This window comes from Triturus cristatus, chromosome 7 (assembly GCF_964204655.1).
Source record: "Triturus cristatus chromosome 7, aTriCri1.1, whole genome shotgun sequence".
Lineage (NCBI taxonomy): Eukaryota > Metazoa > Chordata > Amphibia > Caudata > Salamandridae > Triturus > Triturus cristatus.
Window position 1 is genome coordinate 1,162,391,797 of NC_140590.1, and position 13,331 is coordinate 1,162,405,127.

The 13,331-nt window shown below is 47.3% G+C and overlaps 1 protein-coding gene across 1 annotated transcript in view; it reads left to right on the forward strand.

Moving 5' to 3' along the window:
- LOC146811329 (carbonic anhydrase 4-like) overlaps positions 1–12,763 on the forward strand; it is a 95,816-nt gene extending 83,053 nt beyond the window's left edge. Inside the window, exon 9 of the mRNA XM_085618415.1 lies at positions 11,111–12,763. Within this exon, the coding sequence (XP_085474541.1) occupies positions 11,111–11,341 (231 nt within the window). The 3' untranslated portion in view covers positions 11,342–12,763. The remainder of the gene's footprint in view (positions 1–11,110) is intronic.
- The last annotated feature ends 568 nt before the right edge of the window (positions 12,764–13,331 follow it).

A 13,331-nucleotide genomic window follows, 5' to 3' on the forward strand; every position in this document is an offset into this window, starting at 1 on the left:
CCGCCCCTTGTGGTGCGTGTGATCCCTGAGCCTCCACCTAACAAAGGAGAGAGGAGCTGAGCAAAACAAAGTGCTCCAAGGCTCCCCTATACCAGTTCTAACTGGTATCCCTAAACCCTGTGCTGTGACACAAAGTGGAAATGAAGTATAATTATAGGGGCTGAGACCCCATGAAAGTGTGCTCTGTTGTGCTTGTCCTGACGCTTGGGGCTGCTGCTGCTGGGCTCCAGGAGGAACCGCCACTAGGGACTGCCTCCCCACTGGAGGGCCCTGTGAGCTGGCCTGCCTGGGCCCAGCCTCTGCCCCTTTCCTCCTGAAGGGCTTCCCCTGGACTATGGACTAAAAGCCTGGACAGCGCTGTGTCTTTTTATTCCTGAGTGTTCTGTACTTTTATTTGGAGGAGCGCTTGTGACCTGCAGCATGAAGCTGCAACATGTGGGATTCCCTCCCCCACAGCCCTTAATTTTGCGGGAGCCTACCCCGCGTTTCTATGCTCCTTTCAAAAACTTAGCGGGAGCCCACCCCGCTAATTTATGCTAAAAAACGAGCGGGAGCCCACCCAGCATCGGTGCCTGGAAAACAGGTGCCCACCCCGTGTTTGGGATTGTCAGCGGGTGCCCACCCTGCCTTTTATGCACAGGAATGCGGGTGCCCACCCCGCCTTGATTATTTAAAGGACGAGCGGGTGCCCACCCCGCATCGCCGCCAGGAGAACCGAGATCACCGCTGCGGCCCGTGCCGCGGCAAAAGCGGAAGTGAGGCAACTTGGTGCCTGGCGGCGGGCGGGACTTCTGGTTTTGCAGAGGCAGTCCCACACCCGCGCCCGCAGCCTGAGGAGACGTCCGGACCCCCGCAGGCTCCATGCTGAAGTTCCGGTCCCCTGAGAGCCCCCATGCGGAGACCGGAGCAGAAAGGAGCAGAGAGGTCCTGCCCCGCAGAGTCCGGTGAGTAGGGCTTCTTCCCAGTCGGTGCCGGCCGAGGCACAGCACGAGTCCTCTGTCCCTGAGCGGTCCCGCCTGGAAGCGGGCCACTCCTACCAGTGGGGGCATTTCCTGACAAAGTTTGTTGGTGCCAGTGAAGGCACATTGCAATTTCATGAGCGGCCCCGCCTGGCAGAGGGCCGCTCCAACAAGGGGGATAAGTATGGTTAAAGGGCCCAGAGGGGCCCGTGTTCCCCCCTTCCGGCCATTTTCTCTAGCTGCCCCATTTTGCTAGAGGGCAGCTGCAATGGTTTGGGGCATATTGGTTTGCAGGGCACAGTCGGGCCAGTGTCCCACATTTGGTATTCTAAGCTGCCCAGCAATTAGTAGGCAGCTGCCACGTTTAGGCCCGATCTTTTGCGCACTTTTACTCCGCTGCATGCGCAGCCAGCCCTGACATTCTGGACATTGGGCATTTGAGCCCCTGGGAGAGGCCAGTTGGCCTGGGGCCAGTTTCAGTGTGTTGTGCCCCCGATTGGGGCACACTGTTTTTATGCCAATGATTTCCTAAGGTGTTTAAGCTTGTGATGCCTACTGTAATGCCTATTGCGTAATTTGTGATGCTAATGAGGTTTGGGCCTAATGTAGTTTCATGCGCAAGGTGATTTATGCCTCCTCTGTTTTACATTGCAGGATCTCATGCTAAGTTCCTAACTTAACCAGTAGTTACTGGATGTGCGCTACATTTACTATTTGTGCTACATTTACAGGTGGTGATTTGTGATGGTTTTGACAGTGGCCCCATTGGTTCTGTCGTGTGTAAATAGTTTCCTGTGAATATTGCCTAGTGCCAGTTGGCACAGTGTATATTATGTGATTATATTTCTAATGTATTTATGACAATACAAAGGCTATTTTTATATATAACCTTGTGTGGAGTTCCTTTTGTGGTGTACCTGGGGTTTTGTTGCTGTGTGCTTGTGCAAACGCTTTACACATTGCCTCCGGGATAAGCCTGACTGCTCATGCCAAGCTACCAAGGGGATGAGCAGGGGTTATCTTTGGCGTGTAACTCCCTTGCCCTGACTAGAGTCGTGGTCTCTGCCTGGCTTTGGCGCAAGCCTTAGCCAACCAGAGATCCAATTTCTAACAGTGGTTTGTTTGTATGCAGCTCTTTGATGACAGTTAATAGCTCACTGTTCCATATTAGAATTTTAACTTATAAACTGCAAGTATCAAAAGGAACTCTCTGACAAAAGCAGTAACCCACTGACCTATTTACATTATATGCACTTTGTGATCTGCAGGGCACATGATCTATGCAGCAGGCATATTAACCCGCTGTGCTACCTTATCATGAGTCAACATTTCCACTAGACAAAACTCTGGTCTCTCTCTAGAAATAACATTAATCACCTCAGTTATCTTGATATTTTTTATTGATGCCTGGAAGTTGCTGGAGGCAAGGAACACAGCAGCAGGTGCTATTAAAATGATAATATACTTGCAATCATGGCCCCCCCACCAAAAGTCAGCACCAGGTCCGGTGACCCCAGTCACACTGCCCTAGAGCCGGCCCTGGATTCAGAATGACTGTGCCACCTATTAGCCCCACTCATGTTAAGTTCCACTTGTATGAGACACTAAGACCCTTGCACTGACATCTCATGTCAGTGCAAGGGAGGCAGTGTGGTGCAGCAGCCATAGCGGCTGACTCTGGAACACGGGGGCTCATGGTTCGATCCCTGGTGCTGGCGGCAGGTTAGCTCAGCACCATGTGACTCTGGGCAATAGCTCGCTTAATCTTCCCGGTGGCCCCCAGCGCCGGGACACCTCACCTCAGGTAGCTGCACGCTTTTCAAATGCTGGATATATATGTGCATGCGGAGTGTGAGTTGTGTAAAATGTGCATGGTAGCAGAACTCTGTGTGGATGCAAGTGTAAGATTACTGAGACCACCAGGATCCCTTTTCAATCCCACCTTGTTTTACGTGGCACAAAATAGGGGTTGTGGTACATCCCCTAGACATGAAAAGCGTATATAACCCTAGATGCTGGTCTGTAATAGGATTGAAACACAGCTGAATTTAGAAATTCTCTGGTGACCTTTTAGCAGTGAATTGCTGAATAGTACTCCCTGAGCACTGCCATTTGGGTTGGTAGTTGGGTAATGGGGGTGAGTCAACAGGTTTTGTTGTAAAAGGGAGGAATCGTCTAACCAGGGCCTGCCCCTTTTGTCTTTCCCAAAGTGTTGCTTCAGGTAGACTGATGATAGCCAGCTTCAGAGGTTTCACATGTCATGTTCTCATGCTGTGGGTACTCTTGACGCATCTAGTCTCGTTACTACTTTCTGTGAGAGCTGTCATCTGTTACAAAGATTGTGTATGTGCTGCAGAGAAAACATGAAATATAAAAAGAAACCATCCCAAACATCACCTTTCTGGCACGCATGTATGAACATGGGACAAAAACTATCCTACTTGGTTTCAGGTCCACCTTCTGAAAGACCAAGGATGAAAATACTATGCAGAGTACTTGTTGGGACGGAAAAGTCCTCTGCATGGTGAGAGATGTGTACCCCTGCCGGGAGTGTCCAACTGTATTGTGGTCTGGATCCCTAATGCAGATTTTTATTGTGATGGGCGAACACGGATCATGCGTGTGTGCCACGACACAGGCCAGTCTCACAGATTGGGGTCTTATTGGACAGGGTCAGGCACCCAAAGCAGACACCCTCATAGTGGTGGAAGATAGCCACCTTCACCAGAAGTTAAACAGTGCAAGAGCGGTGGTGGCAGCATCCCGTGAAGTGATCAGTAGTAGCGAACGGATCCTTTTTAACCTGTGTCACTGGAGTGCAGCCTATAGGCCCACTTCCTTTTTTTAAAAGTTCTGCTGCTGTGAGTTTAATTCACCCCTGGCACTAATTTAGGTTGATGAGGAAGTGCGAGGGAAACGTGCTAAGTGTATGTGTGCTCGCAAGGAATACACTGCACCTAGGGTGAAGTGTGGTACAGGACACACATGGTTAATGTGTATGTGCTGTCAGGGTGTGCTTTTAAAATAACACACTCTGATACTGTACAGAGAAACTGCAGTGTTGAACAGTGTGCACATGTGGAATGCAGGTAGTAGCATAATACATGAGGGCAGCAGTACTAGGCAGTGAGTGTGCTGTGAATGTACTAGTGCAGAGGTGTCTGCACTAGTACATAAAATGGATGACCTTGGTTTCCATTTTGGGAAGCCCAAGCCTGGCTGGTGAAAACAAGGGGATTAGAGGAATCCCCCCCAGTCAAGATCATGTATTGCCACATCCCTGTAAGCTGTGTGGGACACGCACTGGGTGAGGGGACAGCCAGGCTCCCTGTGACATTCAAAGGGCTCTTTTATTCAGTGACAGATCACAAGGAAAGGGGCCTGGACACACCTCAGGAAGAGGGAGATGGGGCTGAGTAGGCCTGATGGCTCAGGTTTCCCTCTGATGCACATATCACTGTGGCTGACATCCAGGTGTGAACTCTGGTCACTCCCATGAATCTTGTGGGTTAATCAGCTTTGGAGTCCTGCTTCTTGTGACAGATATCCTTAAGAAAGAAGAAGAAAGGTGAGGGATATTTGTTTCAAAGAAGCAGAAACCCAACATAAAACTTCAAAGGTCCAGACCCTGAATCACATTTTTGTGTCTGGCAAAGAACTAAAGGGAGGGGGGAGTCTGAGAGCCCAACCTTTGTCATCTGCTGAGTAGCCTTGTGGACTGCCCCCACGGAACCCCTTTGGAGCAAGGAGACCACCTTCTGCCGAGAGATAAAAGACTTACCGAGTGACCGCTGGAGCACCTCACCTATCTGAACTCTGCAGGTAGTATGATTCAGGAAGAGAGCCCTCTCCTGCCAGGTATTGCCACGTATGACCACGAGTGGCCCCACTCTGTCAATCGAGAAGATGACTTGGGCCCCTGTGGACATACGACCATTGGTACTACTAAACCCCAGACTCTAAAAACTGAACTTACTTGCAGAGTCTGAGGGAAGAACTCTTGAGTACAGTCTATTAATTTACATTCCCTGGATGCAGCCATCAGTGAATGAGGATATCATCAAACGTATTATGCTAGAGGTGTGAGTACAGAGACTGGCTTGACAACTACTAGAGCCCCGACCATAAAGGGATTGTGTTATTGCTTTTAGAATGTTGTTTACCTTTGCGTGTGTAGAATTAAAATAAAAATACTTATTTTTTTACAAAAACAAGCATGTGACTGGACATTGATTTAGTGCTGCGCTGCCAGCATGTTGAGCTATGAGTCGTGTCCACTGATCTGTATCTAAGCTTCCCCTGAAAGAGTTTTGGCTGGTCGAGCTATGCTACCTAGCTCAGAGTCAGGTGCAGAAGGGGGTGCTTGACACAGTCGAGTGGGGTCCATAGTAAGGTGGGGCCGGGACATCAGGGGGAAAAGGCCTCCGCCACCTCTGTTGGGCCCAATAATTACTGCAAGCCCCATGGCCCCCAGAACGGGGCTCTAACGGTTGTCAAAGAACTGCTGAGATAAAGGGCTGATGTCAGCCAGCCAGTTTCTGAGAGGTCCGGGGATGCTGAAATGAACTCTGTGTATTTTGCTGGAAGAGCTGTGGGTCTGACTATGACCTGGGAGCTTGTCTGACCTTCTGAAACAGGGGAGAACCATGTCTGTCCCTGCAGCAGATGACTCTGGGAAAAAGAAAAAAAAAACAGCCGTTGAGCCCGGAAGAGGAGCGACCCAGAAAAGCAGACTGTTTTGCGGGAGGGTAACTGGAAATGGCCTGAGTCTGCCCAAAGGTCTATCGGCCTTCCTGAGTGTTTCTACATTCAAGCAACTTGAGACAAACAAGCTCATTGACCCCTCTCTCCTAGAGGACAGAGGCTATTGGAATATGAATATTCCCCACAAGGTAAACTAGCGTATACCTCTACCAAGTGTCCGGCGACTGTGGCAGCATACCAGTTATGTGATTCCTTAGTGTAGCCAGATCTCTATCTCTGTGTCAAAGAGACTGCTGTCTACTGATACACCTCTTGAGTAAAGTTCTGCTGTCATGTGAATTTCCAGAATCTTATGTGGACATCCTGTGTGCATGTCAAGTGCATGTGCTCGGTTACTGTGTAGCATATCTATGGTAGTAGAACTCTGATTGTTGTATGAATCTGAGTACTTGGCCAGCATGACCCATACTGGATACCACTGGTTTAGCCTGTTACGAAGTGAAGGATGTGATCAGCTTCCCCAGACAGTGGACGTGCATTGCCTGCATTCCTGTGCCTCGACAGGGAAGTGAAGGAGGAGTGAGACTTGGCTTCCTTTTGGAATTCAAAGAGGACCTTGTGAGCAAAGGGCTGATGATTAGTTCTTATTGAGGACTGCTATCTGGTAGATGGTAGAAATGAGGGGGAAGGACTGCAGTTTCTGTTATTCAAGGTGAAACGTTTCTAGGCTGGACCCGCCCTTTTGTGTGTCTCTGATTACAACTTCAGGAAGGCTCATAAGAGCCTGCTACAGAGATCTGACATTGATTGAGCCCATGTATTGGAAACTCCTGGTAGGAGCCAGCACTATTGCTCCTTGCTTTAGGAGCCATCCCTTTACACAAAGACTGTGTCTGTAGAACAGCAAGACAAAGACATTTGAAAGAAAACCAACCCAAACTGGTTAGGAAGCCTTGAACAGTGGTTCCACTGACCCTGGTTGGAAAATATGTTTAAACATGGGATGCAACCCACCCCACATTGTTCCAGTTCTAAGTTCTTCTTGATCAAGGAAGGGTGTACTCCCTTCCACAGAGTACTCAAAGCATTGCTGTGTAACTAGAACTGGTGTTTGCCTGACAACCAATCTCCTAGAGATTAAGGAACATCAGCTGAGGCCTGCATTTTCTACTGGAGGATCTAAGGGTCTGCCTAAAGTGCCCAGAAGAATGATTTCCTTATGAGACAGAGAAGATGTGGTATTTGCTTTGCAGGAGGAGAGACTGTCAAGGAGAAGTAGTTCGGCTTGTTCCTGGCATGGGGGAGCACACACTGAAAGCAGAATACCACAGACAGCCAAGCCAGAAGCAACCTGTACTATGAGGCGGTCCCCTGGTCACTGTGAGTTTCCTGTATGAAATGCCCCAAGACGTTTGCAAGAAAAAGCATCACTCTGTCGATATGCAATCTGCCATGAGCCTGAGAGATTGGCACTTGGTACTGTGGCTGCTGACATCGGGGAGAGTAGCTGTGTTCCAGCTGAAGTTGAAAAGCCCTGATCAGCCAGAAGGCTGCCTTGTCCATGGCACACCATCACAAATGAATCGGTCTGAAGGCCATAACTACTGTACCTGAGAATCTACCTGTGCCTGGCCGAGAAGGCCGCCCCTGCCAAAAACACATGCCGCTATGCAGGTCTGCCACGCCAACGTCATCCAGAGATCTCTATTCCAAAGCAAAGCTACCACTGTAGTCCATGCAGGAGTGAAACTGCCACTGCAAGATTGGGTACGCAAACTGCACTTGCCACACATATAGAACTGCAATGCCTTCTAGCAGGTAAACACAGGGCTTAGACTGAAGAGGGACTGGAACATGCAGTCTAGTCTACTGCATGGACGTAAGACTTTTTGGCAAGTAATTGCAAGGGGTGATAATAAGTTGAACTGAGTTATGGATTTAACAAGTGGGGTTTTTAAAGTAGGCTGCACCTGTGTCAAATTACTACCTAAGCCCACAGTATACTGGGCACTGTAGTGAAGATGTCTCCTATAACAGAGGAAAGTGAATACTGGAAGGGGCTGCAGTGCCTTACTGAAGATCATAACTGAGATAACAACTCCATACATGTACTCCTATTGAAATGTATAGTATATAGTTGTATGTGAGCTTAAAATGCTTTGTTTTAGCAAAAATATATCACTGGGCTGGACAACATTTTATTGTATCTGCCTGTTGGTTCAACGTTAGGTCATGGGCTTTTGTCTTGTACGTCACTTCCATGAGAAACCTTTAACTGCTTGCTCTTGCTACCCTGAGCGTCATGAGTGGCAAGTGTTGTACTTTGCTCAGTTTGCAGAGCCACAGTAGGATGAACCCCAGGGCACCAGTGGCACATGACCTCAACTATCCCGTTTGGGACCCAGATGCCCCTGTTGTTTCCCGCGCCCCCTGAGCGTCTTACGGAAGACAATCTCTGAGACTGCTTGTTTGGAGCTGACTTCCGAGGATCAAATGTCCCTGCACTGGGCCCTTTGTGGAGATAAGGAAGTGGGGCTGCATGGGTGAGTCACTAACCCCTGAGTGGAGCACATCTGCTCTTTTCTGTGACCAGCACATTTGTGTTTAACCCTCACAAGCTCCCAACTTCTCCAGTAAAACCACTGCCTGAACTGAACATTGACTGTGAGCTTCAGTGTCATCTTAAAGATTTTGGGGGCCCTGAGCATGACATATTTTGGGCCCCTGTATGGAGTAAATTTGAATGGTATTTCCCATTTCTGCTAATTCAAGCCTCCATGATGCCAAACAATACTAAATTATATATTAAAAGGTGATGAAGTCACAAAACAACAGTTGAAATACGTCTTGCCCAGAATACTGGATAGAGAGACTGAGTCAGAGATAGAGGTGAGTATGGAGGGAGTGAGGTTTAGAGAGATAAATAGAAGAAACAGAGGTCAAAGAGAGAGAAAGCTCACTTTCCCAGGGGGACCCTGGAAGATGGGGCCCTGGGAAATTGCCCACTTTGCCCATGCCTTAAAACGTCTCTGGTGAGCTTCGCCACAGATTAATGTGGGATCCTTTCCTAACAAACTTGCTACCACTAGCGAACACTTATTTCCTTGCTTACCTGCTAGGTACTGCCATGATGGCCGTGCTGCATTATGACATCACCTGCAGCTGGGTAAGGTCTTTCTTGTAATCGAGGGGTCTCATCCTTTGCCCCCACTGCCCATTTGGAGAGCAGAAACTGTACCTGTCACTTGTTCTTTGCAACAAACAGTGCTGCTGGTAAATGTAATCCCCAGCAACTCCAGCAAATAAAATATCTGGATCAAAGAGACAGAAAACCTGGAGGTTTTGTGAGGCTATTAGGCAATCTATAGTAGGGGTAGGCGGAACTCGTGAAGTTTCACTCTGCCAAATTCCATGGAGTTACCTACAAACTCCACACAATTCTGTGGAGTTCCGCAAGTGGTGGAATTTTGGCACCTTGCGCTGCTGGAGCTGATTTTTAGTGCCGGGAGCTTGTTTCTGTGTTGTAAAATCAGCACGAACAGCAACACGCATATGCTCCAGAAGGCACTGTTTCTTTCTGGCGCTAAAGTAGATTTTCTACTCAAGTGGCATCTTTCTTAATGCAAATGGTACCGGCTGGCTGCTTCTGGCCACATTGAAAAATCTCAGTGGGAGACGTTATAGTACTCGGAAATCGCACTAGGGGACGTAAATTTTTACTCGAGCATGCCAAATTAACGTTGACGAGCCGTGCACAAGGCAAAAACTCTGCCACGCGGTGGTTGGTGGAGTTTTGCAAGAACTGTGCTTGTCAAGAGGAGCACAGAATGGGCAAAATTCTGCAGGCCGAACTCAATTTTTCACCCACTCCTACTTTATAGTACCTCCTACTAGTGACACATGTCGAGATAGAGGAAGAAGGGGCGAGAGTGTTTTATTCTAATTTGTTAAGTCAACAGAGCATGTGTCTTTCTGCAGGCTGGCGTAACTTATACAGTTGGGTATGGGCAGGGCCACTGGAATCAAGGGACCAGAGAGGGCCAAATTATGCGGCAGGGTTAACTAAATCATGCAGCAAGAAAGGGCAAAATCTGCGGCATAATTCAGCAGAGTTTATAATAGTATTACTTGATTATTTCCACATTTTTAAACTTGGTAACACTGAACTAGTTGCACCTCATTAGTACCAGTTCAACACACAAATATAGCAATAAGCACCAGAAAGGTGACCAGTCCAGCTTTGCAAAGGGCCTTCCACTGCGTGTTGCTGCATTTTTAGTAACTTTTGAACCATTTGAGCTAGAAACAAGGTCTTTTTTTGTTAAAACCTGCAGATTATGCGGGAGATGATGGATTAGGTGGCAAATTAGCCAAATCTATTATTATGCATAATGCCAGTGGCCCTGGGTATGGGACACAGAAAAGGCCCTATAAGATAAGAAGCATTTTCTATGATTAACTCTATGGTGGGTATATGGCATTAAATACATTCATTGTGTCCCTCCAAGTTGAATGAATGATAACTAGAAGGGTTTATGCCTTTTAGTTAAATTAAGGAATGCTGTGTTTCCTCACCTTCGTGACACAATGAATATATTTCAGTCTCAATGACTCTCTCCATGCCATTTCCTCCAGTTCCCTTTCTCTTCTTTTATGCTTTAATTTTCTCTTAGTTTTTCATCCATCACAGTTTGTCTGTTGCTTTCGTGTTCTCTAGCTCCCTCTCTCATCTGTCTCTCGCTCATTCTCTGCTTTTCTTAATCAGTGGCGGCTGCTCCCGAACGGGGGTGATGGGGCGGAGGGAAGGGGTGAAAAAACTAAATGTACCTTCTCTGCGTCGCCACTGCACGCCTCTCATCCGTCCTCTTCAGATCTGCTGGAAGCATTGGAACCACCCAGGCTTCCTGACTCTCCCAGCCAATCACGACGCTGCATGAGCAGCTTCGTGATTGGTCTGAGCAGCCTGTTTGGCCACACAGGCAGTGCATGGAGGCTAGGCATGTTCTCGACTGGGCTGTGCAACACAGCCCCGTGGAGAACATGCTAAGTGCGCATTATGGTTTGGCCGGCCCCAGAGGGCCAACCAAGCCGTCATGCAGACTCAGAGGAGTGAAAACGACTCCTCACTGTGCTCTGACGTCACAGAGCCCAGCCCTGACCCGCCCCGAGTGACGCATAGAAAAATAAAATTATAATAACGTCCTGTTATTTTCTTTTTCTTCTATGAAGTGCTGAAATAGCAGTGGGGCTATGCTCCTCAGCCTTAGCGGAGGAGCCGCCACTGTTCTTAATCATTCTCTGCCTTTCTTAATCATGATCGATCTCTCTTGTGTCCCTCTCACTTGCTGTTTCTTTCCCTTTGCCCTTATTTGGTTGCTCTCGCTTCATGTTAAATATCTTTTCTTCCAGCACTCTAACCTGATACCCTTTTCTCTGTTGTTTTCCAGGTTGACGCTTTCCCCTCCATTTTGTATGAGAGCAATGACACACACATTGAGAATGTGTTCAGGACACCACAGGCTTTGGGGAATCGTCAAGTGCAGACTTCAGTGGCAAAGGCTACCGTGCCCACCACAGCAACAACCTTTACTTCCCCAGGACATGGGACCGCTCTCTTCCCTCCCCAAGTCCTGGTACTCTTATTGGCATTCTTGACCATTGTCCAGGGGAAAGCTTGATAGGCTCAAGTAGTTCTGTGTGGCGTGGGACAAACAACATTCAAGAAGCCCCTGAACTGCAGGAGAACAAACTCATAGCTCAGTTGAAACACCTTTTGTCGCCCTGGACATGATGAACAATCCCATCCCTTCAATACTTGTGTTGGCCAATGCTGGTTATCAAGGTCTACAAAGAATTGAAAAGTTACTTATCTGTAACAGTGGTTATTCAGGACCTTCTCCTTTTCAGAGACTACAGAAGAATGATTGGTTGGCTGGGATTCTAGGAACTAACGCAGACTCTGATCTGAAATGCAGCAAAACCCCCAGCAGCCTGGGCACCGCCAATCGGCTTCGTGATCCCTTCCCCCGAGTCTACTGCTAGATACCATGGTCTACGACAAACGGGGAAGCTACTTACAGGTCACATTGCCTTTCCGCCACGAGTATGTTTCTTTGATTCAAAACCTTTGGTATAATTCCAGGCTTTTGGGAAGGACCCATGTGCTAGGGAATCAGACCGTGCAAATCCAGAAACGTTTTAAAGCATAGGCGAAGAGGGCTTTGGCACCTTGATAAATCGGCTCTGTTCTCCTCCACGTAGTCCTGCGCTGATGATCTTTATTGATTCTTAAACATAGATTGTTTTAAATACCATTTTATTTTAATTTATTCTTAATATGAGTGATGTGTGGGCGTCAATTGCAGACATTTTGCAGACAAATGTTGTTTTTCAACATCATGCAACATCCATAAAAAAGTTCCTTTTAGATCTAAACATCACCTCACATATGAGAACTGGCGGCCAAAGATTATTTGGAAAACTATTAGTAAGCTGCTGCTACGTTACAATTTTGAAAACACATATCACTATCCCTGAATAGTAGATGGAAGTACATTTAGAATTTGGACCAATTTACCTGTGCACTGCCAGTGACCTGGCCAAAAAGGGCATGAAAAGATGAAATTGGATCATAAATTCAAAACTGGTCTGAACAGGGGCCCCAAAAATACCTTTGGTCCAGGGCCCCCAAAATCCTCAAGATGTCCCTGTGCGAAGCACCACTGCACTGAGCCTATCTTTGAATCCTTACCAGGGAAGCTTGACATTGAGCAAGTCTTTGACTCTTGTGTCAGTGAGATGTACCAAAGAACTCAACCTCATCTCCACTGCCTCTGGCCAGTTGGAAAGTCAGGCGTAAACAGAAGAGTCAATCAAGCCCCCAAAACAATGGTTGTATCTACAAGATATTTGGTTGAGAGAAGGGACTGTTCTTGAAATGCATTTGCCTGTGATTATAGCTATGAGGCACTGTATCACCAGTGCTGACACTCACAGGGATTTCCCTGGGCAAAATAGGGCTGGCACTACTTTACTGAAATGTAATCAAAACCATTGATCAAACGGTAACATTAAAAATCACTTTAATTACTGCCTCTGAATTGTAGCCATTTTTTCCACCCAAAAACTTTCCTGTTCAAAACAACATGAAATTGGAATTTATCACACTTTGCTTTTTGCACACTTGACCCCTGAAGAATAGCCCTCCAAATACGAAACTCATCAAAGTATATTGTAATTGTTATTGTAACTGCATTTATATAGCGCTTACTTCCCCTTACGAGGCATCGAAGTACTCTTCGTCGAGTAGCACTCTACTCCAGAACCCAAAAAGGATTAGTGGCAAATTAGTATAGGGAAATATGAAAATAATTTGAGAGGGGGGACATGTGAGTCTGTTATTTGAGTTGAAAAGGATAGTGTAGGGAAAGAAGAGGGACAGGTTTGCATTTATGTAGGGATTGGTACCCCTGGTGAGGCCTCAAAGTGCTTTTTGAGGAGTAGCACGCTACTCCGGAACCCAAACAGGATTAGTGCTGAATTAGTATAGGGAAATATGAAATTAATCTGAGCGGTGAAGGTGAACATGTGAGTCTGTTAGTTGGATTGAAAAAGGATAGTGGAGGGATGGAAGAGGGAAGGGTCTAGAAAGAGTTTATTTGGAGATCA